The sequence below is a fragment of the Cucurbita pepo genome, chromosome LG05 (assembly GCF_002806865.2).
Source record: "Cucurbita pepo subsp. pepo cultivar mu-cu-16 chromosome LG05, ASM280686v2, whole genome shotgun sequence".
In the NCBI taxonomy this organism is placed as follows: Eukaryota; Viridiplantae; Streptophyta; class Magnoliopsida; order Cucurbitales; family Cucurbitaceae; genus Cucurbita; species Cucurbita pepo.
This window is the reverse complement of record NC_036642.1, coordinates 9051873-9075604: the sequence shown is the minus strand read 5'-3', so window position 1 is coordinate 9075604 and position 23732 is coordinate 9051873. Positions and strand designations below refer to the sequence as shown.

The 23732-nt window shown below is 36.1% G+C and overlaps 4 protein-coding genes and 9 non-coding genes across 13 annotated transcripts; 3 read left to right on the top strand and 10 right to left on the bottom strand.

Annotated features, from left to right (window-relative positions):
* Positions 1-1005: 1005 nt before the first annotated feature.
* LOC111795713 (auxin-responsive protein SAUR71-like) lies at positions 1006-2063 on the bottom strand. Its single transcript, XM_023678276.1, has one exon. The coding sequence runs from the start codon at positions 1986-1988 to the stop codon at positions 1530-1532; it is 459 nt and encodes a 152-aa protein (XP_023534044.1). The 5' UTR covers positions 1989-2063; the 3' UTR covers positions 1006-1529.
* A 3182-nt stretch (positions 2064-5245) lies between these two features.
* LOC111796125 (probable ribosome-binding factor A, chloroplastic) lies at positions 5246-8515 on the top strand. The gene is made up of 4 exons (XM_023678824.1): positions 5246-5767; positions 6823-6996; positions 7893-8107; positions 8223-8515. The coding sequence occupies exons 1-3, from the start codon at positions 5405-5407 to the stop codon at positions 8037-8039; spliced, it is 684 nt and encodes a 227-aa protein (XP_023534592.1). The 5' UTR covers positions 5246-5404; the 3' UTR covers positions 8040-8107; positions 8223-8515.
* A 485-nt stretch (positions 8516-9000) lies between these two features.
* TRNAT-AGU lies at positions 9001-9075 on the bottom strand. Its single transcript has one exon. It is a non-coding gene; the product is annotated as a tRNA-Thr (tRNA).
* A 74-nt stretch (positions 9076-9149) lies between these two features.
* Positions 9150-9223, bottom strand: TRNAT-AGU. The gene has a single exon. It is a non-coding gene; the product is annotated as a tRNA-Thr (tRNA).
* A 94-nt stretch (positions 9224-9317) lies between these two features.
* TRNAT-AGU lies at positions 9318-9391 on the bottom strand. The gene has a single exon. It is a non-coding gene; the product is annotated as a tRNA-Thr (tRNA).
* A 74-nt stretch (positions 9392-9465) lies between these two features.
* On the bottom strand, positions 9466-9539 carry TRNAT-AGU. Its single transcript has one exon. It is a non-coding gene; the product is annotated as a tRNA-Thr (tRNA).
* Positions 9540-9633: 94 nt separating this feature from the next.
* Positions 9634-9707, bottom strand: TRNAT-AGU. Its single transcript has one exon. It is a non-coding gene; the product is annotated as a tRNA-Thr (tRNA).
* A 94-nt stretch (positions 9708-9801) lies between these two features.
* Positions 9802-9875, bottom strand: TRNAT-AGU. The gene has a single exon. It is a non-coding gene; the product is annotated as a tRNA-Thr (tRNA).
* A 94-nt stretch (positions 9876-9969) lies between these two features.
* On the bottom strand, positions 9970-10043 carry TRNAT-AGU. The gene has a single exon. It is a non-coding gene; the product is annotated as a tRNA-Thr (tRNA).
* A 94-nt stretch (positions 10044-10137) lies between these two features.
* On the bottom strand, positions 10138-10211 carry TRNAT-AGU. The gene has a single exon. It is a non-coding gene; the product is annotated as a tRNA-Thr (tRNA).
* A 711-nt stretch (positions 10212-10922) lies between these two features.
* TRNAT-AGU lies at positions 10923-10996 on the bottom strand. The gene has a single exon. It is a non-coding gene; the product is annotated as a tRNA-Thr (tRNA).
* Positions 10997-13229: 2233 nt separating this feature from the next.
* LOC111794561 (amidophosphoribosyltransferase, chloroplastic-like) lies at positions 13230-15367 on the top strand. The gene has a single exon (XM_023676594.1). The coding sequence runs from the start codon at positions 13346-13348 to the stop codon at positions 15071-15073; it is 1728 nt and encodes a 575-aa protein (XP_023532362.1). The 5' UTR covers positions 13230-13345; the 3' UTR covers positions 15074-15367.
* Positions 15368-20590: 5223 nt separating this feature from the next.
* Positions 20591-23618, top strand: LOC111794938 (arginine decarboxylase). Its single transcript, XM_023677144.1, has one exon. The coding sequence runs from the start codon at positions 21157-21159 to the stop codon at positions 23272-23274; it is 2118 nt and encodes a 705-aa protein (XP_023532912.1). The 5' UTR covers positions 20591-21156; the 3' UTR covers positions 23275-23618.
* Positions 23619-23732: the final 114 nt, after the last annotated feature.

The window sequence follows — 23732 nt, the reverse complement described above, 5'->3', positions numbered from 1 at the left end:
TTATTGTCGATTTTCTAGCTAAGATTAGTTGTTAAAAAGAAGACTAAACATAGTTTATTATATGCTTTTCTTGTCATAGGTTTGGTCGTGATATAAGGCCAAATTAATGTATGATACATTTGTTAAAAAAGATATAATTATCTAATTTTATATTCTTTATCGCATTTATTTCACTTTATATTTGATTTAAAATCGAATTTGTATTGAGAGGATATTTGAAATTAGATAGATTTTTTATTTTTTTTTTTCACTAGGTTTTGATATATATATATATATATATATATATATATATTAATTTATGCATTTTCATGAGTTTTTATAATTAAATTTAGAGAAGTATTAAGTTCACTAAGTATTCAAGTTTGTAAAATTAATTTATTAAATATAAGTGACGTTTTTGAATCTAACTTTGTAAAATTGATGAACGAACGAACATCACATCGAAATGAGAGCAATCTGGAGGATTTGATGATTAAGAAATACTTAAAAAAAAATGAAAATTACGACAAATATCAACAAGATACACCTTTTTCAGTGGCTCAAACATGTGAACTCCATATTTTCTGTTTGAAGCAATTTTCAATGTTGGAGAAGCATAATCAAATTTAAATTTAGAATAAAGAGCAAAATAAAATGCAATTATTGTAATCTTTGAGAGTGTGAAATGTTTAAGCCGTCTAAAGAAGAAAGGCAGCCCTATCTTTGACTTTAATACCCACTTGTCTTTTAATTTAATTCCCTTAATCACACACTAATTATAATTGATGCAATTTGCTTTACATAATTTTCCTTATAATTCAATCTCAACATAAGCTTTTAATTTATTCATACATTATCATACACTATTTATTGTTAATATACATGGCTTTAAATAAAACTCAACAAATTATATTAATTTCATTTGAATGAGAATGATCATATATTATAAAATGTTTAAAAGATTTAATAATCACTAACTATATATATATACCAATAAAATAAGTTTCATCAAGAATTGAATCCAAATAGTTTTCACCCTAAAAAAATACTTATAAATAACCTGATGAGCAGAAAATGTTCGTACATTCAAATATCCCTAACATCCAAGCTAGAAGAACAGATTGGGGTTTTTTTTTGACCTAAAATCTAGAGGAATTTTTCTCACACTTGAAATTTAAACTATTATATTGCTGAACAGAGAAAAGAAGATTCAAGCACTAGTGCACAGATATATGTATACATACTCTGCCAATTTTTTCTACATGAGAAAGGTTAATGGAGGAATTATTAGGGCATTTACAGGCTATTAAGAAAAGCCTCCGATTGCACACCGACTGACTCGCTAATTCAACTTTTAATGGCCGTCCGGCCGTCTATCTGGCCAAAATCGACCGGAGGAGGACTGGTATCTTCAGTATAATCCGAAATTTCCAGTACGATATTTGTTAGCACACAAAAGTGAAGGGAAAAAGAAAAAAGTCTATCGACTTACCGGAACTAGACTCGGATATTCCGAGTCGATTTGGCGGCAACTCAGCCACTCGAACACTTCAACAAACGGATTTACTATCGGCATATCCATACAGTAAAGGTTTTGATTCGCCTAAAAACTCGGAGTTCTTTCTGATATCTTCATCGCATCGCCTCTGCCAATCTGTGAGATTCGGATTTCGCGATGAGTTACGCAACTCGGAACGAGCGATGACTCGGAGAACCTCTTCGAATACCGATTCGTCGCACGGAAGCGCCAGAGCTCCTTGCGTAGTGAAGCCGTATTCTTCTTCAGCTTCCGTGAGAAGCTTCTGGAAGATCGGATGGTTCAGGAAGGTAGCGCGGACGATGAATCGCCGGTATTCGCTGCCGACACAGACGGCGATGTGACCGGCAGGGACGTCGGACGGCGGTGCTCTGGAGGATGCCACTCGTGCCGTCTGGCGCCAGTGTTGTAGCATTTGACGGAGCCGAACAATGCGCCGGATATTGTTGCTTTTCACCGTCTCCTGTGACATTTTTGCTTTTCTATTTTCCGGTGAAGGTTGCAGAGGAAGAGCGTGATTGAAAGAGAATTATGGCACTGGGCGAAGAGCGTTATGGGGTTGATTCGTTCGGGACTTGAAGCCGCCTTTATAAGGACCAGTTTACCAAATTGCCCTTACATGTGAAAATATTTACAATATAGATTTTTCAATAAACTTACAAATTTGGTCACCGGTTTTCCCACACACAAAATTAAAATTTTAAAATATGCCACGTGTCAAATAAATATTTATTCTTTAAAAAAATAAAAAAAATTATTCCGTACCACAATACGTTATTACCATGTAAAATTACTTTAAAATAACGCATATTTACCTGCCGTAAATAAATGTATATATTATTGGTATAAGTAATAATTTTTAATTCTTTTAAATAGTATCTTCAGAATCGCTCTCATTTCGAGTTAATTTTTTGTTTATTTATGTACCTCTCATCTACTCGAGTGTTGCAAAAAAACATAAAATGAAATATTAAATTTATTTAGGTTTCGTTATCAACGCCATAGATTTTTACATCAACGACTACAGGAGATAACACTATCAGCTGCTCGTTGGAAGCATTGTCCTTTTTGTCCCGTTACGTATCGCCGTCAACCTCACGATTTTAAAACATGTTTGCCAAGGAGAGGTTTCCATACCCTTATAAGAACTACTTCGTTTCCACCCCTTAGGGGCTCAATGTTCTCACTAGCACACCACCCAATATCTGACTTTGATACCATTTGTAACCGTCCAAGCCCACCGCTAGCCGGTATTGTCAGCTTCACAGTTTAAAAATGCATCTGTTAGAAATAGGTTTTCATACTCTTATAAGAAATGTTTCGTTTTTCTCTCCGACCGATGTAGGATCTTACAAAACATGAACAAGCTCTAATGCTTGAAATAGACATCGCTATGCAGGTAGCACCTAATTTAATGACTCGAGAAGGTTTCCTCATCACTATCACGGACACAATCTATAACACTCTTAAGCTCATCCCGCTATCTTTCAAAATTTCAATAATACCCTCAACCATTCCCTTAGATTCCATCACCTTTCTTGTATTCTTTTTATTAAAAAAAAAATGATCTTTAAGAATATTAATAACAAAATTAGAATTATTTAACATTTTTTATATAATTTTTTCCATATCCCATCATCATTTGTCTGCCAGATTCCACCTTTTTAATTATTGTTTTAAACCATAAAATAAAATATTCTTTTTTTATTTTATTTTATTTTATTTATTTTTTTTTCCTTACTTAAAATGTACATGGTAACATTAATTAAAATGGAAATTAGTTGAAATTTTACCAATTATATGTTAATGTGATTAAACTGCCTAATTTAGACCCAACATTGGTCAATTTCACTTCTTTAATTTTTTTATAAATTTTAAAATATAATAATTTTTTTTTTATAAATTTCATTTTTTTAATTTTTATTAAATAATAAAAATGTCTACAACGTTAAACTATAAAAATAACGGTCAATTTGAGCGTAATTCACTAGTTAAAAATATTTTATCATCAGTAAAAAAAAATTAAAAGCTCGAACCTCTACATATTTATGGTGCAAATATGAACAAAAAAGAAATTACGAGGATAAGTGAAGTAAGAGATTCTTCATCGAATCAAATTTCTTAACTCATACTTTGACTTTTTGATTGGTAATAAGGTCGGACTTCTTTACATTCCATCACACCATTATGACCTCGAAACACGATATTTCTTCTAGTTGACGTGAATTGATATTTAGGTTAATTAGTGATTGTCCCGAGTATAGCTAGTTACCATGGATATAACCACAGACTATATGAAACATTAATTTTCAAATATTTTAAAAAATAGAAATATATTTGTATACTTATTGGTCGATTCGTCTTGTAAGCATGATTAGATATTTGAAAACTATTTAAAAAAATTAAAATATATGTTTTCTCGTTCTTTTTGTATTTACTTTTTCAAAAGTGGTCGGAAAGTATAGCAATGATGAAGAAGAGACACTCTAGTCAACTTCTCCCTACCCAAGATTATATAGGCTAAGCCGTTGTTATCTCTCTCTTGCTTGCTTATATAACGTCTCTTTCAAAAATCTCTCTCTACCCTCGTTTTCTAAAACCTTCTTTTAAAATCGAGGCTAGAGGCTCGATCATACGTCGCTTGGCCGTAGGCGACGCAAGAACAAATTGGCTTAGCTCACTTGTCGTTGGAAAGTGAGTGCCGCACAATCGCTAGTCCGCTGCTGCCTTCAAAAGTGCGTAACTACCTCGAGAAGAATTGATGCCGCACAATCCCATCCGGTTACTAATTTTGCGTGGCTCGACCCTTTTGGGTTTCCTATCAAATATAAAAAGAAATACAAATAATACTAATTAATTTATTTATTTGGAATTTAGCTAAAATAAAAAAAAAAAAAAAAAAAAAAAAAAACAAAAAAATAAGCATAATTTTAAAAAATAAAATAAAAATTGAATTAATAAATTTAAGAGAATTAAAAACTAAAGATAGAAAATAACCCAAATCATAAAAATGTCTGGTTTAATAGTAATTTAAAATTTAATTTTTTTTTATTTTTGATAATTGTTGTTAATTTTAATATGTTTCTATCATTTTTTATATGAATTTTTAGTCAAATTCTAAAATAAAAATAATTTTTTAAAAATTAAACCTTTTGTTTTTTATTTTTGAAAATTGTGTTAGTTTTCTCTTTGTTACTGTTTAGGTACGACCGGACAACTACCGATATCTAAAAACCTCCTTTCTTAAGACATTGGTTGTGATATTGATCTTACGGGGGGAATGAAACCAAAGTATATATATACAACGTCAGACCCTCTATGTAGTTGTCGAGATAGGGCGATCGATCTACATCTTTGTCTATAGCCCTGGGGCAGTGTCTCGATCTCCTACGTGTGAAATCAAAGGGACTAGTTCCGCCTTATGACGAAAGGGGAGTCGGCGTGGCGTAAAGTGAAGATCGAGGGAAGTAGAGAAAAATTCCCTTCAGGGGTATTCTGAAGGTGTAATCTAGGCAACGAAAAAGGGGCCCGATACTGAAACTAGAGGAGCAAAGCAGCTCGACTAGTATTTATGAGCTTAATTTTCAGATAAAAAATTAAAAATCAAATTGTAACAAAAATAATAATAATAAATAATAATTCATACTAAAACGTATATAATAATAAAAATAAATAAATAAATAAATAAATTATACAAAATAAAAAAATTGGAAATTCCAAAACCCTAGGTAAGAATTGGGCATTACAATTTCAGAGGCCGTACTAATACAGACGTCCAGACCTCAAGAACGCTCATAGCTTACCAATCCGAATCCATTTCAGCCCAACAAATCAGAGAAATTTGATCACAAATATCAAAATTGTTCATCTGGAGAATCAAATTTCAGGATGCCGCATCTCCTGCAGCAAATTCATCCTCAATCCCATCATTTCCCACTCAAACTCTCATCTTCCCTCGCCTCTTCACGATTCCCCTCTCAATTTCTAGCTTCTCCGCCGTGTTTTTGCTCTCCGAATTCCGTCGCTGTTGTTCGTCGACGTCCGGTAATGAGAGGCGTAACCATACGGTGTATGGCCAATTCACGGAGGGTTAAAATGGTGTCCAAGCAGATTCAGAGGGAGCTTTCCAATATGCTTCTTACCGATAAGGTGTTGCAGTTCGCCATTCTTCCTGAGGCCTCTTTGGGAGCTGATAAGTACCTTTCGTCTCTCACTACCATCACCGATGTTGAAATCTCTAGCGACTTGCAGGTATTTTGAGAGATTTTTCAAATTGAAGANCCAAAAGGGCACAGTCATGGCTTTTATCCCATTAACATTTCTTTTTCGTTATGGAACTGGGAAAGAATTGAAGATTAAGGCTGATTCTATGCTTGAATGATAGTAAGAAAGGTACCTGAGTTTTTGAACTTGCCGTGGCTGTTGTGTAAATGGTGGTTGTTTTTTTTTTCTTATGGATGTTTGAACAGATTTAACATTGCATGAACAGCTTATATCTTAGAATTTTCCTTTTGGTCTCATGGTAACAGAGGTTTAGATGTTGATATGTTACACCTTTTGTGTGTCAGAATAAGAAATGTTAATGGGATAAAAGCCATGACTGTGCCCTTTTGGTCTACTCTCAGCCATCACTGAGCTGGGTAGTGGCTTTACTCTTTGCTTGACAGTAGTAAGCCTCTTGGCTTTCAATGTGAGATCCCATGTCGATTGGAGAGAGGAACGAGTGTCAGTGAAAGACGCTAGATCCCGAGGGGGGTGGATTGTGAGATCTCACATTAGCTGGAGAGGAGAACGAAACATTCTTTATAAGGGTGTGGAAACCTCTCCCTAGCAGACGCGTTTTAAAAATCTTGAGGGGAAGCTCGAAAAGGAAAGACCAAAGAGGACAATATCTGCTAGCGGCGGGCTTGGGCTTGGGCTTGGGCTGTTACATTCAATCTTGCCCAGAAATCAGTTTTCACCACTCGGTCTCTCGATTGTCGCCAATGTGAAATGTAACATCGAGATTATTTCTTGGAAGAGTGTACATATTACTTTTTGTTGTGAAATTTTCAGTACTATGAAGTTTAAACCTTGTTTCACCATTTAGATCTTCACCTTTCATGAGTTCACAAGTTAGTTTGTTATTTAAATGATACAATACAGGTATCATGTTGATGTGAAAATGTCACTCTAAACTTAAATTGTCGAGGAATATAATTAAAGACCCTTTTCCTTTCATTTTAGTTCATATGTTGGCTGCCTTTATCAATGCTTCAGCTGATAAAGTCATTGTTATATGCTATTGTATGAATTTGGACACACAGGTGGTTAAAGTATATGTATCTGTCTTTGGTGATGAAAGAGGAAAGGATATTGCTATGGCTGGGTTGAAATCTAAAGCTAAGTATGTTCGAAGTGTATTGGGAAAACGTATGAAGCTTCGGTTAACTCCTGAGATACGTTTTATAGAAGATGAGTCTTTTGAGAGAGGAAGCAGGGTAAGTAACAATTTATGTTCTTGCTTATATAAATTTTCTTGCTGTGACTGGAGACCAGTTCAATTATCTTTAAGAATTACTTCCAAAAGTGTTATTCATCTCATATTCTTCATTGTTTCCCAATGCTTGCATTTATGTCATGCAAACCTCGGGTTTATCGTGTGAGACCCTGCATCGGTTGGGATGGAGAACAAAACATTTATAAGGGTGCAGAAATCTCTTTCTAACAGACGCGTTTTATAAACCTTGAGGCAAAGTCCAAAAAGGACAATATTTGCTAGCAGTGGGTTTGGGCCATTACAGTTGGTATTAGAGTTAGACACCGGGTGATGTGCCAGCTAGGTAGGCTCCAAAGGGGTAGATTGGGGGGTCCCACATCGATAGGAGAAGGGAACAAGTACCACCGAGGACGCTGGGCCCCGAAGGGGGGTGGATTGTGAGATCCCATATTGGTTGGAGAGGAGAACGAAGCATTCTTTATAAGGGTGTGGAAACCTCTCCCTAGTAGCCTTGAGGGGAAGTCTGAAAGGGAAAGCCCAAAGAGGACAGTATCTACTAGTGGTGGGCTTGGACGGTTACATATTGCCTATTTTCTGTTGAATTATCCCTGGGAAGTTCTAGAAATATCATTGTTTTGGCAGCTATTTTCTACAAAAAGTTCTTGGAAATGATAAATTTTCCTGTAACAGTAGGAGAGACGGTTTTGTGTGAGAGCAATTGGTCATCTTAGTTATAGGGGCTTGAGATGTTGGGCTCCAAGGTCCTGGGTTTACGTCTCTAGCCATTAAACTTAAAAAGTTTACAATGTTTGTTGTCTTTCACATCCCTATAATTTCAGCCACTGGAAGATTACTTCAAGGTTCTTTCCTGTACTATTTTTGTTTAAACTTTACCAGGTAATTGCCATATTGGATCGGATCAAAGACGAAAAAAACAATATCGATGATGAAGACATGGAGCAATCTGAACTATCTGATTCTCCTCAAGACGACCGGGACTGGGAAGAGGATGATGCTGATGAAGACATAATATACGTACAATAGGTCGTCACTGTTCCAGTTCTTGTTCAACTTACGCTCATCTGTGCTGAGGCATCGGTTTGCCATCGCAGGTTCGTTATACTACGAGTTTCATCCATCTGGGTTTAACTTTATCGTCCATCTTAGTAACTTTATTATGGATTCTCTTGGATGATATAATTTTGAAGCCGCCATTGTTATTTGCAGAGCAAGAAGTGAAGGTAAAACGCAAAGCTCTGCCTCTGATTCAAAATGATGTTGCTCATGATTCTCATTATGCAACCCATAATCTATTATCACCATATATAATAGATAGAAATTTCCTATTCTATCTTCTGATTCAACTGTTCGTAGTTGCATGGGGACGATAATATTGATATCAAATACATATTGCATAAGAATTTAAATGTGAATGTCGACAAATATGTTGTTTCGTTATAATGTTTGTCGTGATATGACCCGTAATATTGGTATCGAATCTTAGGAGCTTTCTGTGTTGAGTTGGGATCATGTTCATCTTTGCAACTTTTTTTTTTTTTCTTTTTTGGATATCTCCTGATTGAACTGTTTTTTATTTTATTTTTTTTTTCTTTTCTTTTCTGAGGTTAATAGACAGTTTTTGTCCTACATATTTATAGTATAAAAAAAAAATTATATTATAGTATAAATTTTTTTATTATAAAAGATACTGGGTCGATAACACATTTAAAATAAAAAAAAGTAAGACCTCCTGTACCAAATGACATACCGAACATAGAAATAGTAAATAATGCTCTCTTGTTGAAAGTTGAACTCAAGACCTCCCACTTACTAAACGGGTACTCTAACCAACTGAGCTACAAGAGCCACATCTTACTAAACGGGTACTCTAACCAACTGAGCTACAAGAGCCACTTCAAAGGGTAGACATACCAAACATAGAAACGACAAACAAACAAAACCTAATCTATTTGATATCCGATGTGCAACTTAAAATAGTAAATAGTGCTCTTGTTGAGAGTTGAACTCATGACCCTCCCACTTACTAAACGGGTGCTCTAACCAACTGAGCTACAAGAGCCACTTCGCAGGGTAGACATACCGTACATAGAAACGAAAAACGAGATCCGGTGTGCAACTTAAAATAGTAAATAATGCTCTTGTTGAGAGTTGAACTCAAGACCTCCCGCTTACTAAACGGGTGCTCTAACCAACTGAGCTACAAGAGCCACCTCACAGGGTAGACATACCGAACATAGAAACGAAAAACAAACAAACCCTAATCTATTTGATATCCAGTGTGCAACTTAAAATAGTAAATAATGCTCTTGTTGAGAGTTGAACTCAAGACCTCCCACTTACTAAATGGGTGCTCTAACCAACTGAGCTACAAGAGCCACTTAACAGGGTAGACATACCGTACATAGAAACGAAAAACGAGATCCAGTGTGCAACTTAAAATAGTAAATAATGCTCTTGTTGAGAGTTAAACTCAAGACCTCCCGCTTACTAAACGGGTGCTCTAACCAACTGAGCTACAAGAGCCACTTCATAGGGCAAACATACCGAACATAGAAACGAAAAACAAACAAACCCTAATCTATTTGAGATCCGGTGTGCAACTTAAAATAGTAAATAATGCTCTTGTTGAGAGTTGAACTCAAGACCTCCCGCTTACTAAACGGGTGATCTAACCAACTGAACTACAAGAGCCACTTCAGAGGATAGACATAACAAACATAGAAACGAAAAACAAACAAACCCTAATCTATTTGATATCCGGTGTGCAACTTAAAATAGTAAATAATGCTCTTGTTGAGAGTTGAACTCAAGACCTCCCGCTTACTAAACGGGTGCTCTAACCAACTGAGCTACAAGAGCCACTTCATAGGATAGACATAACGAACATAGAAACGAAAAACAAACAAACCCTAATCTATTTGATATCCGGTGTGCAACTTAAAATAGGAAATAATGCTCTTATTGAGAGTTGAACTCAAGACCTCCCGCTTACTAAACGGGTGCTCTAACCAACTAAGCTACAAGAGCCACTTCATACAGCAGACATACCGAACATAGAAACGAAAAACAAACAAACCCTAATCTACTTGAGATTTTGTGTGAAACTTAAAATAGTAAATAGTGCTCTTGTTAAGAGTTGAACTCAAGACCTCCCACTTACTAAACGGGTGCTCTAACCAACTGAGCTACAAGAGCCACTTCAAGAAGTGGACATACCGAACATAGAATCGACAAACAAAGATGATAAAGATGACTAGGATTTGTACCTAGAGTGTATTAATTGAAAAATAAAATTAAAAGACCAACTATTCTTTTGGTATGATCTAGTAAACAATGCTCTTGTGGAGAGTTGAACTCGCTTTAACCAACTGAGCTACAAGAACATCTTTATAGTGTAGACATACCGAACATAGAAATGACAAACGAACTAAGAGACCTATTTATACTGATGAGAAGAATAAGTAAAAGACTAATTTATCCTTACCAAATAAACCCTAATCAACATTATCAAAGTAAACAAATCTTAATTGCTGAATTTTTTAGTTTATTCTATTTTAGCTGAAAACTGTTAAACAATATTTATTAATTTTTATATAAATCTTAATTTAATAAATTAATGACGTAACTTCTAAGTATGAATTTTAAGATAGAATTTTTTAAAAAAAAAATCAAATTGAAATTGATTTAAATTATGAATACCCATTATTAAATTTATTGTTTTTGTAATATAATTAAGTGTTAAAAGTTCAAGTTTTATAACCTAAAATAAAATAACATTTATTTAGAAAACTAAACTAACAAATATTTAACTATCTATAATTTTTATTTGATATCCGGTCTCGTCTTCAACTTAAAAGGTAATAAAAAATTAAACAAAAATAAAATTTCTTTTATTTATTTCATATGTGCTCTCGTTGAGAGTCGAACTCAAGACCTCCCGCTTACTAAACGGGTGCTCTAACCAACTGAGCTACGAGAGCAACTTGTTTGGAGAATCTAAATATTAAATCAAGATTATATTTTGTAAAGCAAAAACTTTATTTTATTTAGTTACCTAATTATTTTACTTTTATTAAAAATAAAATTTTGAATAGATGAGCCGAACCTACCCAACCCAAAATCTATGGTTGGGTTCGGTTTGATTCGGTTCATTATTTAATAAGAGTTGTTCGGGTTGAAACAACTCGAACAATTAAGTTAGGTCTAGAAAATGTCTCAACCCAACCCACAAAAACCCTAAACCCTAGTCACATCATACGTTGTGGACATCCAGATCCTTTGTCAGTGTTATCGTCATTTAAGGGAAGGTTAACTTTGTAGGTCAAATCAAAAACACGTCGAGCATTGTCCAATCCTCACCTCGACATATTAAACTAGGGCAATGGCACGTAATTTCTTTCATTGTTGGACCGTGTGACAAGCTGCGATTCAACCCGGGAACTTACCCAAAAAAAAAAAAAAAAAAAAAAATAGGCATTTATATATTTTTTGAAAATGGAAGTGGATAATAAATTTTCATATGTGGCTATGCTCCGTAATTATCCATAACATTTGGGGTCACACAAATATATTTTATTAAATGGATTTGAAAAGGACTTGAGGCATTTCTCCAACCCTAAATTGAGGCTTCCTATTATCCTATCGAATTTTTAATTATATTAAATATATAATTTATTTATATTTATATTTTTTATTTTATATATATATATATATAAATCATACATATCTCACCATTTTAAAACGCGTCTATTAGGGAGAGGTTTTTCACACTCTTATAATAAATGTTTTGTTTCCCTCTGAAACGGACGGGATCTCACACACTCCAATCATGTTTCCTTTTTCTCGGTAGATTTGAATCTCTCCTCATACATATTATTAAATTAAAAAAATAATATATAAATGTGACAGACAGAAGTTTAAGTCGATATTGTTTGGCTCGAATAAGTCTAAGTCCCGACATAAATGATAGAGTAAGGGAATAATATTGACATTTTTTAAATAAAAAAAATGGAATCTAAATTTATTTATAAAAAGAAGGAATTAAGACACAAGGACTAAAATGTAATTTAGAATATATTCCTTGTAAACTCCACGTCAGACGGCAAAAAGAAGGGAATCTCCACGCCAGCTGTCAAAAGGAAAAGGAATGTCCACGTTGCTGTCATGCAGTTAGAAGAATCCGGTGGTGACGTATTTATTTTCCATTAAAAAACATTTTAATTTTTTTAAATACTTCAAAAAAAATAATTTATGAGTTTTAAATTTTATGGCCATTTAAAAAAATGACTATTTAACTAAAATAAAAGGTATTAATGAAATATTAATAAAGAAAATTTAAAATTTAAGATTATTATTAAATTTTTTGAAAGTTTAATCAATTTAATAATTGAGTCAAAGATTGACCCATAGACACGTGGCCCACAATCGTGTAAATAATACTGACACGTCATTATTGTGAGTACGTTGACCCTTTTATCATTGGTCCTCGTCAGCCCAAACTTTTTGCTTCTCCATTTTCCAAAGCCAAAAAATTTCCCACCAATATTTGAACAAAATAATAATAATAATAATATATATAAATGTAAAGGGTAAATTTGGAAAATGTAACCAAATTTAGAATAAAAATTTTCTTTAAGAAAATCGTTTATTAGTGAATGATTTTTTAAATAAAGAAATCTGATTGTGAGGCAAATTCCAATATTAAAAAAAAATTATATTAAAAAATGGACGGTTAACTCAATCTGAGTAGTACACGAACTAGGTTGGGTTGGTGACCCTGTCACTCGAATAGAATTCACAACCCAATCTATTTTCAAGTTGAGTTGGGGTGTCGAGCTGTTTTTATTTTAAATTATTTTTAAAAAATTTACTTATTTACGGTACATGTTACATTTACGGGTTATCACTCATCACTAATATTGATTACCACGATCAAATATTCTTAATTTTTATAATAATATTAAAATTAGGTTAGGGTTCTATTATAACACTGTTTTCAGGCTGGTTGAGTTGACTCGACCAAAAAAAATATTAACCTGCAAACCAACCCGAAAAAAATTAACCTGACCCAAGTTGGGTTATGTAGGTTGGGTTCTAGATTGGTTAGATTCTCGGGACATACGAACACTCTCAAATTTTGAAAAATTAGTTGGATTTGAAATTGAAATAGATCTATTGAACTAAAAATAATAATAAATTGAAAGGTTCCAATCACCAAAATTGGAAGTATGAGTTTTTGAAAGCCCAAAAACCTAAATAGAAACAAACGGACTCCTCCACATACGCCACCGTCTTCCTCCTCTGTTTCTTATCCCTCTCCACCTCCTCCCATGGCGGCCGCCGCGCTCAACCTCCCTTCTCTCTCTTCCTCTCCCTCTCCCTCTCTCTCTCATTCCACTCATTTCCTTCCAATCCCTCTTTCCCTCTCCTCGAAATCTCTTCCGAAATCCCACTCATTCCATTCCCATTCCCTTCCCAAACCCCTCCTCGTCGCAACCGCCGCCGCCGCCGCTGCCAAATCCCCCATCTCCCACTTCTTCTCCGATGACGATTCCGACGACAAGCCGCGTGAGGAGTGCGGCGTGGTCGGAATCTACGGCGACCACGAAGCCTCTCGCCTCTGCTATTTAGCCCTCCACGCTCTCCAACATCGCGGCCAAGAAGGCGCCGGTATCGTCTCCGTCAACGACGACGTCCTTCAATCCGTTACCGGCGTTGGCCTTGTCTCTGAGGTTTTCAATCAAACCAAACTCGATCAATTACCTGGCGATTCTGCTATTGGCCATGTTCGTTACTCCACGGCTGGAGCTTCCATGCTTAAGAATGTCCAGCCCTTCGTTGCTGGATATCGATTCGGCTCTGTTGGGGTTGCTCATAATGGTAATTTGGTTAATTATGGTTCTCTTAGAGCTAAACTTGAAGATTCTGGTTCAATTTTCAATACTAGTTCTGATACTGAAGTTGTTCTTCACCTTATTGCAATTTCTAAACAAAGGCCCTTCTTATTGAGAATTGTGGATGCTTGTGAACAGCTTGAAGGAGCTTATTCAATGGTGTTTATTACTGAAGATAAATTGGTAGCTGTTCGTGATCCTTATGGATTTAGGCCTTTAGTTATGGGTAGGAGAAGTAATGGCTCTGTTGTGTTTGCTTCTGAAACTTGTGCTCTAGATTTAATTGAAGCCACATACGATAGAGAAGTGTTTCCTGGTGAAGTTTTGGTAGTTGATAAAAATGGGATTCAATCCCTTTGTTTAATGGCTCATCCACAGCCAAAATCATGCATATTTGAACACATATACTTTGCTCTACCGAACTCAGTTGTTTTCGGGCGTTCTGTCTACGAATCCCGCCGAGCATTCGGCGAGATACTTGCAACCGAAGCCCCTGTCGATTGTGATGTCGTGATAGCCGTACCAGATTCAGGAGTAGTAGCTGCTCTTGGCTATGCAGCCAAAGCTGGTGTTGCTTTCCAACAAGGGCTCATAAGGTCACATTACGTTGGGAGGACATTCATAGAGCCATCGCAAAGGATTCGCGACTTCGGCGTAAAGCTAAAGTTGTCACCGGTTCGAGCAGTGTTGGAAGGGAAGAGAGTCGTGGTCGTGGATGATTCGATTGTTAGAGGCACCACATCTTCAAAGATTGTGAGGCTGTTAAAGGAAGCAGGGGCTAAAGAAGTGCATATGAGGATAGCTAGCCCTCCAATTATAGGGTCATGTTATTATGGAGTTGATACCCCAAGTGCTGAAGAACTGATATCAAACAGGATGAGTGTTGATGAAATAAGAGAGTTTATAGGCTGTGATTCACTTGCTTTTCTGCCATTTGATAGCTTAACGAAGCTTTTAGGCAATGATTCTTCAAACTTTTGCTATGCTTGCTTTTCAGGGAACTACCCAGTTGAGCCAAGAGAAATCAAAGTGAAAAGGGTTGGAGATTTTGTTGATGATGGCTTGAATGGAAGCTTGGAATCCATTGATGGAGGATGGGTTCAAGCTAATAGACATCAAAATCTTGAAAATCATCTCAATGTGGAGAAGGTTGGGGGCGTTTGATCTGATATTTTTACTTTAAACTTGATTCATCTTGTTTTTGTCTTTGTTTCTCTTATATCCTTCACAGTTCGAGAGTTATAGAAGTGATTTGTGATTGGAAGAATGCATGATTTAGAGTGTTCTAAGTTATGTGGTGATTAATGGGCTCTGCTAAATGGTTTCTTATGTCAATTTTGCATTATTTTTTTACTCGAAATGTTGTATAGTCAGACGGTTGCTGTTCTTGTTATTTGTTTCTCTGAATATTGTATAGTCTGACGATTTCTCTTATTCGTTTGTTGGTATTGTTTATTACTCTCAATGTTGTATAGTCAGACGGTGGTTTGGGTATGCTACGACTTGAACAGATGGTGTGTTGTGAGATCCCACGTCGGTTGGAGAGGAGAACGAATCATTCCTTCTAAGGGTGTGGAAACCTCTCCCTAATGGATGTGTTTTAAAACGGTGAGACTGATGACGATATGTAACGGGCTAAAATGGATAATATCTGCTAACGGTGGCTTGGGCTGTTACAGTTGGTATCAAAGCTAGACATCGAGTAGTGTGTCGTGAGGATGCTGGCTTCCAAGGGGAGTGAATTGTATAGTCAGACGGATGTTCTTATTTGTTTGTTGTTATTGTTTATTACTCAATATTGTATAGTTAGACGGTTGTTTGGGTATGCTACCACCCGAACGGATGGTGGTTTGGGTATGCTAGTCCTCGATTACCTAGATGTTGTTTTTAAGCCTAGAAGAGTTGAAACATGGTCGTTTGGGTATGCTAGTCCTCGATTACCTTTTTAAGCCTAGAAGAGTCGAAACATGGTCGCAATGGGTTTATGGGTCATTCTAAGGAAAAGATCTCTAGAAAAATTAACAAACAAAAACTGTACTCCCGAATTGGGTCATGAAGCGTTGAGCCACAAAATCCTAAAGATTTGCTTTATCTAGTATCAAATGCGAGCTACGAGAAAATAGAACACCTTTTAGGAGTATCAATACTAAATCGTAAATGCATGAATATGATGTACCAAAAAATCTGCGGTTCCTAATGGAATAGGTAACAAAGCAACTTTGCCACCTACTGCCACTAAATCACAACGGGTGCTTGTTGTTCCACCGGGGCCGTTATACTATGTGCTAAAGCATGGGTTAGATAGAGCTAGATTGGACCCAAATAAAGAAGTAAAAGGCCCAAAATCTCATTTTGGGCCTAGCGAAATCGTTTCAAGGTGGGTAAAATACATGTAAGCGCGTGAGGTGTCAAGACAGCAGATTAGGCAATTGTGTTGCACTTGTTCTAATCCAACGAACAAGTGAGTCGTGTGACGTATGGTTGAGCCTCAAGCCACGTTTCGACAAAAAAAAAAAAAGTTTTAGAAAACGTGGTTGAAATTAAGCATGGGGCTTGGTCCCCTGTTTTAGGCAATTCAGGTTTTGCAGAACCAGACATGATTTCGTTGAATTGTCATACAAACATAATAATAAAACAATACAAAATGAAAGTAAATAAAAGTGTTTGGTATGTAAGTAACAACACATCTTAGACAAGCATAACCATGACACGAGACATACAGATCCTTTCTAGTTGGTTGATGTGATCGACTGTTTAAGCTATGTTTTATTTGTTTGAAATTCTCGTAGCAACATTTTCTCGATATTGCATATCGGTAATATTAATTAAAATATCACTTAAGTTTTAAACTAATACTAATCCATACATTTTCTCTCCATTTATTCGTCACTAATTCTTAAAATTAGTTTGAATTAAACTAAACATTTTATTTTTATTTATATTTATTTATTATTATTACTTTGCTTACTATAAATGAAATTTTTATAGGATATTTTTATTATTATTTCTTTTTTTTCCGGTTAAGTTACATTTTCTCTCTCAAACACCATGGCGGCGGCGGCGGCGGCGGCGGCGGCGGCTTCTCTCCCTTTAGCAGAAGAATACAACAAAATGGAAATTGCCATGGAAATCCACCAAAAGGAAACAGATATAATTAATTAATTAATAATATATATATATTAAAATTCATAACCAAACTCGAGTTAGATTTAAAAAAAAGAAATCTTTTAGATCAATTCGAGTTAATAACTAAAATATCAAACGTGCACAAGTCACCATGCATTACTAATATCAGTTACAAAAGTCAAATATTTTTAATCTTTATAATAATTTTAAAAGTAAAGTTGAGTTGGGTTTGAATTTTTCATCGTTTATTAGCTGAAACGAGCCTAGTTTATTTTGCAATTGGAATCGAGACTCACTACATGAAGGCTTTAATGTTCGAGTGCATGTACTGCGATATGACTAAGGAGAATATAAATAAATCGATTACGTCTAAATCAAAGTGACCATAACGTTACTATTTATACTAATAAGATGCACATTCTCTTTCGATGTCTCGATCATAAAAAATTTAAAATTAAACGTGTTTAGCTTGACCCATCTCTTAAAAAAAATTGAAGTTAAATAATTTTTATTTAGGGAAATTATATAAATATATATAGAGTTAATTTAGCCTAAATAAATAAATAAATAAATAATAAAAGGAAGTAAATCCAGACAAGGGCACGCTAATGCTATGACCAAACAACGCGGCTGGAGAAAAAGTCGGAGAATCTAGGGCCCACATGGGAGTGGGACCCACTTCTCAACAAAAAGATCAGAATCCACTTGATCGCTGTTGACGTAAAATGAGATAACATTGGATCCTCACAAACCTATCTACTGCCGCCACGTCATTGCGGAGCCACAACGACCTGTCACTCTATCGTATCCTCCCCGTGATTTTGGGTATATGAAAAGACCAAATTACCCATCCCAGAAACGCCTCCGTTACTGTAAAACACAGGACAAGCCTGTCCAGATGTACTCTCCCCAACATTATCAACCCAATTCTTTAATCAATTTTACATTATTTTCTTTTCTTTTTCAAATATATTTATGCCTAAATTTACAAAATAGTCCCTCACCTTTTCTTAAATTACAAATTTAATTTAAATTTTTTTAAATAATAATATTTTAGTTCCTCAAATTATTAGACATTTTTATAAAGTTTAAGAACTTATTAAACATTTTTTAAAGTCGGGAGACAACATAAATACATACATGACAATTCATAAACTAAATTTATAACACGAAACCGAGTGCACCAATCAACCATAATATTGACACGTGGCTAAATATGTAGACATTAATTATTTTCTCACCAATTATAATATATTTTCTTAGAGAATTTAATTCGAGATTTTTATAACAATAAAAGTAAAATAAATAATTAAAAAAAACAATCGAGTATATTTAACTAATATTTATTTTTATTGAATGTCATTACGATGCAGAATTAATGATTGTTGGATGATGGAAGTCTCACATCAGCTAATTTAGGGGAATGATCCGAGTTTATAAGTGAGGAATTCTAACTCGATGAGACCTTTTGGAGAAGCTCAAAGCAAAGCCGTTTATAAATATTTTGCTTCGACGACACGATATAATTTTACAACCTAATTTTTATCCTCGAGATTATTTAATATATATTATTTATTTATTTATTAAAGGATTAGAGGGGGAGTGGGGCAACTTTATTGACCAAATATAATAATTGCTCGAAATGGCTCGACAAAGGACATGTTTAAATTCAGATTCAAAGTGGTGACGTGCTTTGACTCTTTGACTCTTTGACCAAAATCTTCATATTTTTATAAGTACAATTTTGCCCCTTAATAATTTCAACAATTTTTTAAATCATATTTTTCATTTTCAAATCAAAATTAATGGTATGGGGAAAATTTATTTCTCTTCCTCGACCTCCCTCCAATCATATAATATCTTAAATTTTTATCGATCTATTAGAATTTTATAATTCAAACGAGAACGACCTTAAAAATATCAACAAAATTAATAATTATTATCTATACCAACAAGGTGCACATTTTAATGTTAAGTATGTTTCGACTGAAAAAATATGTGACGTCGAGATCATGATTTTATTTATTTATTTTATTTAATTGAGTGCCTTCTTGGACTTTTCATCTTATTTTCAGTAATGGAAAAGGAAAGTGTATTATATTTATTTATTTATTTATTTTTAATTGTCTTTATCATTAGGTAGAAAAAAAAGAACAAAAATAGATTCACATTTTCAACACTTATTTAACAGGGAGGAAAAAAAAAGGTCCTATTTTTTTATTTTAAAAAAATGCATGTGGGCCCCACCTCTCACGTGAACGAAACGGTTGAGAAACCCTAGTAACGGAAGATGACGGAAACGGCCGTCACGCTAGGGCAAGGAAAGACAAAAGAAAAGGCCGTCGTTGGCTCCCTCCGTTAAAAGGTAGTTTTAGAAGGCGTCAAAATGTGGGGCCCAATCAAGCCCATCCAAATTCCAAGTGACGTCTTGGTCCCACGTGCCAATATCTTGGCTTTTTTTTTTTTTTTTTTTTTTTTAAATTTAATTTTTTTGTTATATTAATTTATTTTGTGAGTCGTCTGCCTAAGCTTATTTTAAGTTAAATTAATTAAAACATTTTAATTTTATTTTTAAAAAAATATTATTACTCTTAATTTTGGATACATATAATTATTAATGGGTTAAAAAAATATCTTTATAATAAATTTTAAATTTTTTTATTAATATATTCCAACTTTTTAAAAAAATTTAAAAAAATTCGTCGCCCACCGTTGGGTTGTCTATAATATATTTTATTATATTATTATTTTAAACCATAATATATTTTAAAATATCTATTATTATTATTATTATTTATTCTATTTGTCTTTTTTCTAATTTTAAAATTTCACTTTCATTATCTTAATTTGATCTATGATATGTTTCAGTCATGCTGTATTATGATCTTGACACGCTCACGACCAACTTGGAAGAAGGGCCAGTTGAGCGTTTGACAGTAGTCGCTTTGGTTGTTGTAACATAAAGGTCACAACCCATTATCTTCATATTCGGATTAATTTTATAAAAATATTATTTTATTATTACCGAGCTTGTTCTTCATATTATCTTTTTGACTAAAGGAAAGATACGTAAATGAGCTGACACCATACTCAAATGAGAGTGAGCTCTTGAGAGACTCAAATGACGTGGCAAGATCAAGATGGTCCACCTCAGCAGCATCCTAACACCACGAAACTTCCGGTTACCTTCATCTTCTTGCTCATAATATCGTATTTCAATATACCGCGATATGTTTATTTTTAAAAATCGCCACGTAAGCAAGGTTACCCTGAAACCGAAGCCTAGGGAGATGTAATTGCCAATGGCGGGTCCCGCATGAAAGTCGGCCACGCGGCAACCCGACGCTGATTAGTCCACGATAGAATCTCAGTTTTTTTTTAATTATTATTATTAATTACAGCAAAAATAATTAATCGTTCTTTTTTAAAAACCGCGAGAAAATTAAATCGGGTCATCATAACAAACTACCGGGTTGATGGAGGACTGTTAAGTCCGACCCGACCCGAGATATATTTTCCTATAAAAAGGCGCTTGGTTGTTCATGCAAATCTCGCTCATTCTAACCTCGTTTATTAGACACATTCTATCGTCTCTCCGAGGGCTCTCCATTTCTTCCCGTTAGGTTTCCGTTTGTTCTTCTTTTTCTCCGCCTTTTTACCGGAAAATTTGCCGGAAAGTCTGTTTGTTGAAGCAATTGCTTCCTCTTCTGTTTTGTTTTTCGTCTTTTGTTGAATCCCTGGTTTGAATTTTGGTGTGGATTCTTTGATTTCCAGATCTGCATGGTGAAGAGCGGTTTCGGTGTTTGATGTTTGATTTGGTTTTGAATTCGTAGCTTGATTTTTGTGTTTGTTGTTATCAAATTCTTCTTCTGAGCGGATCGCGGTGGGATATTGGAAGTGTATAGGGGAGCGCGGTGGATTTGACGGTGGAAATAGCTACTTTTTTTGCTTCTTTTGAGGGGGTAGCCGGGGCCTCGGCCTCGGCGGGTTTTAAAGCCCCCACTTGGACGAACTCTGAATTTACCATTCCTTTTTCTTAACAATTTCTCTAACTAATCTTTTCGTTTTTTAATTTTTCCGTCTCCATTTTCTTATTCTTTTCTTGATCCGTCGTCGGAGAGATGCCGGCCCTAGCTTATTGCGTGGAAGCTGCTGCAGCTCCTCCTCCTGGCTGCGCTTTTGCTGGGGATAGCTCTCTTCCGTCGCCGGTCTTATTTTCCGGCGGACCTCCGGAGACTACCATCTTCACCTCTCCCGCTGCTGCTCCCATTTCTGAAAATCCCTCTTGGTCTCCTTCTCTGTCTTCCTCCCTTTACAAGATCGATGGATGGGGTGCCCCTTATTTCTCTGTCAATGGCTCTGGGAACATGACCGTTCGTCCTTACGGTACAGCCACCTTGCCCCATCAGGAGATTGATCTCTTGAAAATTGTGAAGAAGGCTTCAGATCCGATTAGCTCTGGTGGGCTTGGCTTGCAGCTTCCTCTTATTGTGCGCTTTCCTGATGTGCTTAAGAACCGTTTGGAGTCTCTCCAATCGGCATTTGATTGTGCTATTCAATCTCAGGGATATGGGTCTCATTACCAGGGCGTTTATCCGGTCAAATGCAACCAGGACAGGTTCGTTGTTGAAGACATCGTGAAATTCGGTTCTCCTTTCCGTTTCGGTCTTGAGGCTGGATCGAAACCGGAGATACTCCTGGCAATGAGCTGTTTGTGCAAAGGGAATAGAGATGCCTTTTTGGTGTGCAATGGTTTCAAGGATGCGGAGTACATTTCTCTGGCTCTTATTGCTAGGAAGCTCGCTTTGAACACTGTGATTGTGCTTGAACAAGAGGAAGAGCTTGATTTGGTTATTGATTTGAGTAAAGCGCTCTTTGTTCGCCCTGTGATCGGCATGCGTGCGAAGCTAAGAACCAAGCATTCTGGTCATTTTGGGTCTACATCAGGCGAGAAAGGGAAATTTGGTCTTACGACCACACAAATTCTTCGTGTGGTTAGGAAGCTTAAACAGGCTGATATGCTTGATTGTCTTCAATTGCTCCATTTTCATATCGGTTCCCAGATCCCCTCCACCGCGTTACTCACTGATGGCATTAGCGAGGCTGCTCAAATCTATTGCGAATTGGTTCGTCTCGGTGCCAACATGCTAGTTATCGACATTGGAGGTGGTCTTGGTATTGACTATGACGGGTCGAAGTCAGGGGATTCTGAGTTATCTGTTGCTTATGAACTCGAAGAGTATGCCTCTACCGTTGTTGATGCAGTCCGCTGTGTATGCGACCGTAGGGCCGTTAAGCACCCGATAATTTGCAGTGAAAGTGGCCGAGCAATCGTCTCTCATCACTCTGTTCTGATATTTGAGGCTGTTTCTGCTAGCTCTTATGAGGTCCCATCCATGAGCCCAATTGAACGTCAGTATCTTGTCGATGGACTGACCGATGATGCCCGTATCGATTATCAGAACCTTTTGACTGCAGCTTATATGGGTGAGTACGAGGCGTGCTTGCTATATGCAGATCAATTGAAGCAATGCTGCGTTGATAAATTCAAGGATGGGTGTTTGGGAATGGAAGAACTAGCTGCGGTAGATGGACTTTGTGCCCTTGTTTCAAAGGCAATTGGAGAGGTTGATGCTGTAAGAACTTACCATGTAAACCTCTCCATTTTCACCTCTATCCCAGATTTCTGGGGTATTGACCAGCTGTTTCCGATTGTCCCTATTCATCGTCTCGATCAGAGACCATCAGTGAGGGGCATTCTGTCCGATCTAACCTGTGACAGTGACGGTAAGATCGATAGGTTTGTCAATGGTGAGTCAAGCTTGCCGTTGCACGAGCTCGAAGGCAACAGCAGTTTATCAGGTGGAGGTGGGCGATACTATCTTGGGATGTTTCTAGGTGGGGCTTATGAGGAGGCTCTCGGTGGTGTTCACAACCTGTTTAGTAGCCCGAGCGTGGTTCGGGTAATGCAGAGCGATGGACCACATAGCTTTGCAGTCACTCGCACTGTGCCTGGGCCATCATGTGCGGATATCCTCCGAGTAATGCAGCACGAGCCCGAGCTCATGTTTGAGACCCTCAAGCATCGAGCTGAGGAGTTTGGGCAGGAGGAGGATGATGTTGGAGGCATTGCCAATAGCTTGGCCATGTCCTTCCGCAACATGCCTTATTTGGCTAGCGCATCTTCCTGCACCAATGGTGCTGGCGATGCCGAGCAGTGGACTTACTGCTATGCTTGATGAATAATGTTTGAAGGTTTAGTCGTTAGCCACATCCCTAAATAAGCTATTGGTCTGTTTTCGTTGTCGTTGTCGTCGTCGTCGTAGGTCCGTCGATGTAGTTCGGAAAAAGAAAAAGTACCTTTTTTTTTTTTTGTTCTTTGGCTTGTTGCAAAGGGTTATGAGAGCACAGCAACAGCAGCTAAGCTCCTCTTCCTTTGGCTTTATTTTTGTTTAGATCAGAGAGAGGGGATTAGAACACCCGAATCCACCCTTTTGTTAATTCGGGATCTTGAATCTCTCTTGGTTATATCACTGTGTACAACTTTTAAGAAGCTGTCAATGGCTGTTTTTCTTTTCAGATCTAACTTTTAGGTATCAACCTTTTAAAAACGCGTTGATTAGGGAGAGTTTCTACGCTCTTGTAGAATATATTTCGTTCTTCTCTCTAGGTAGAATCTCACAATCCACTTCTTTTC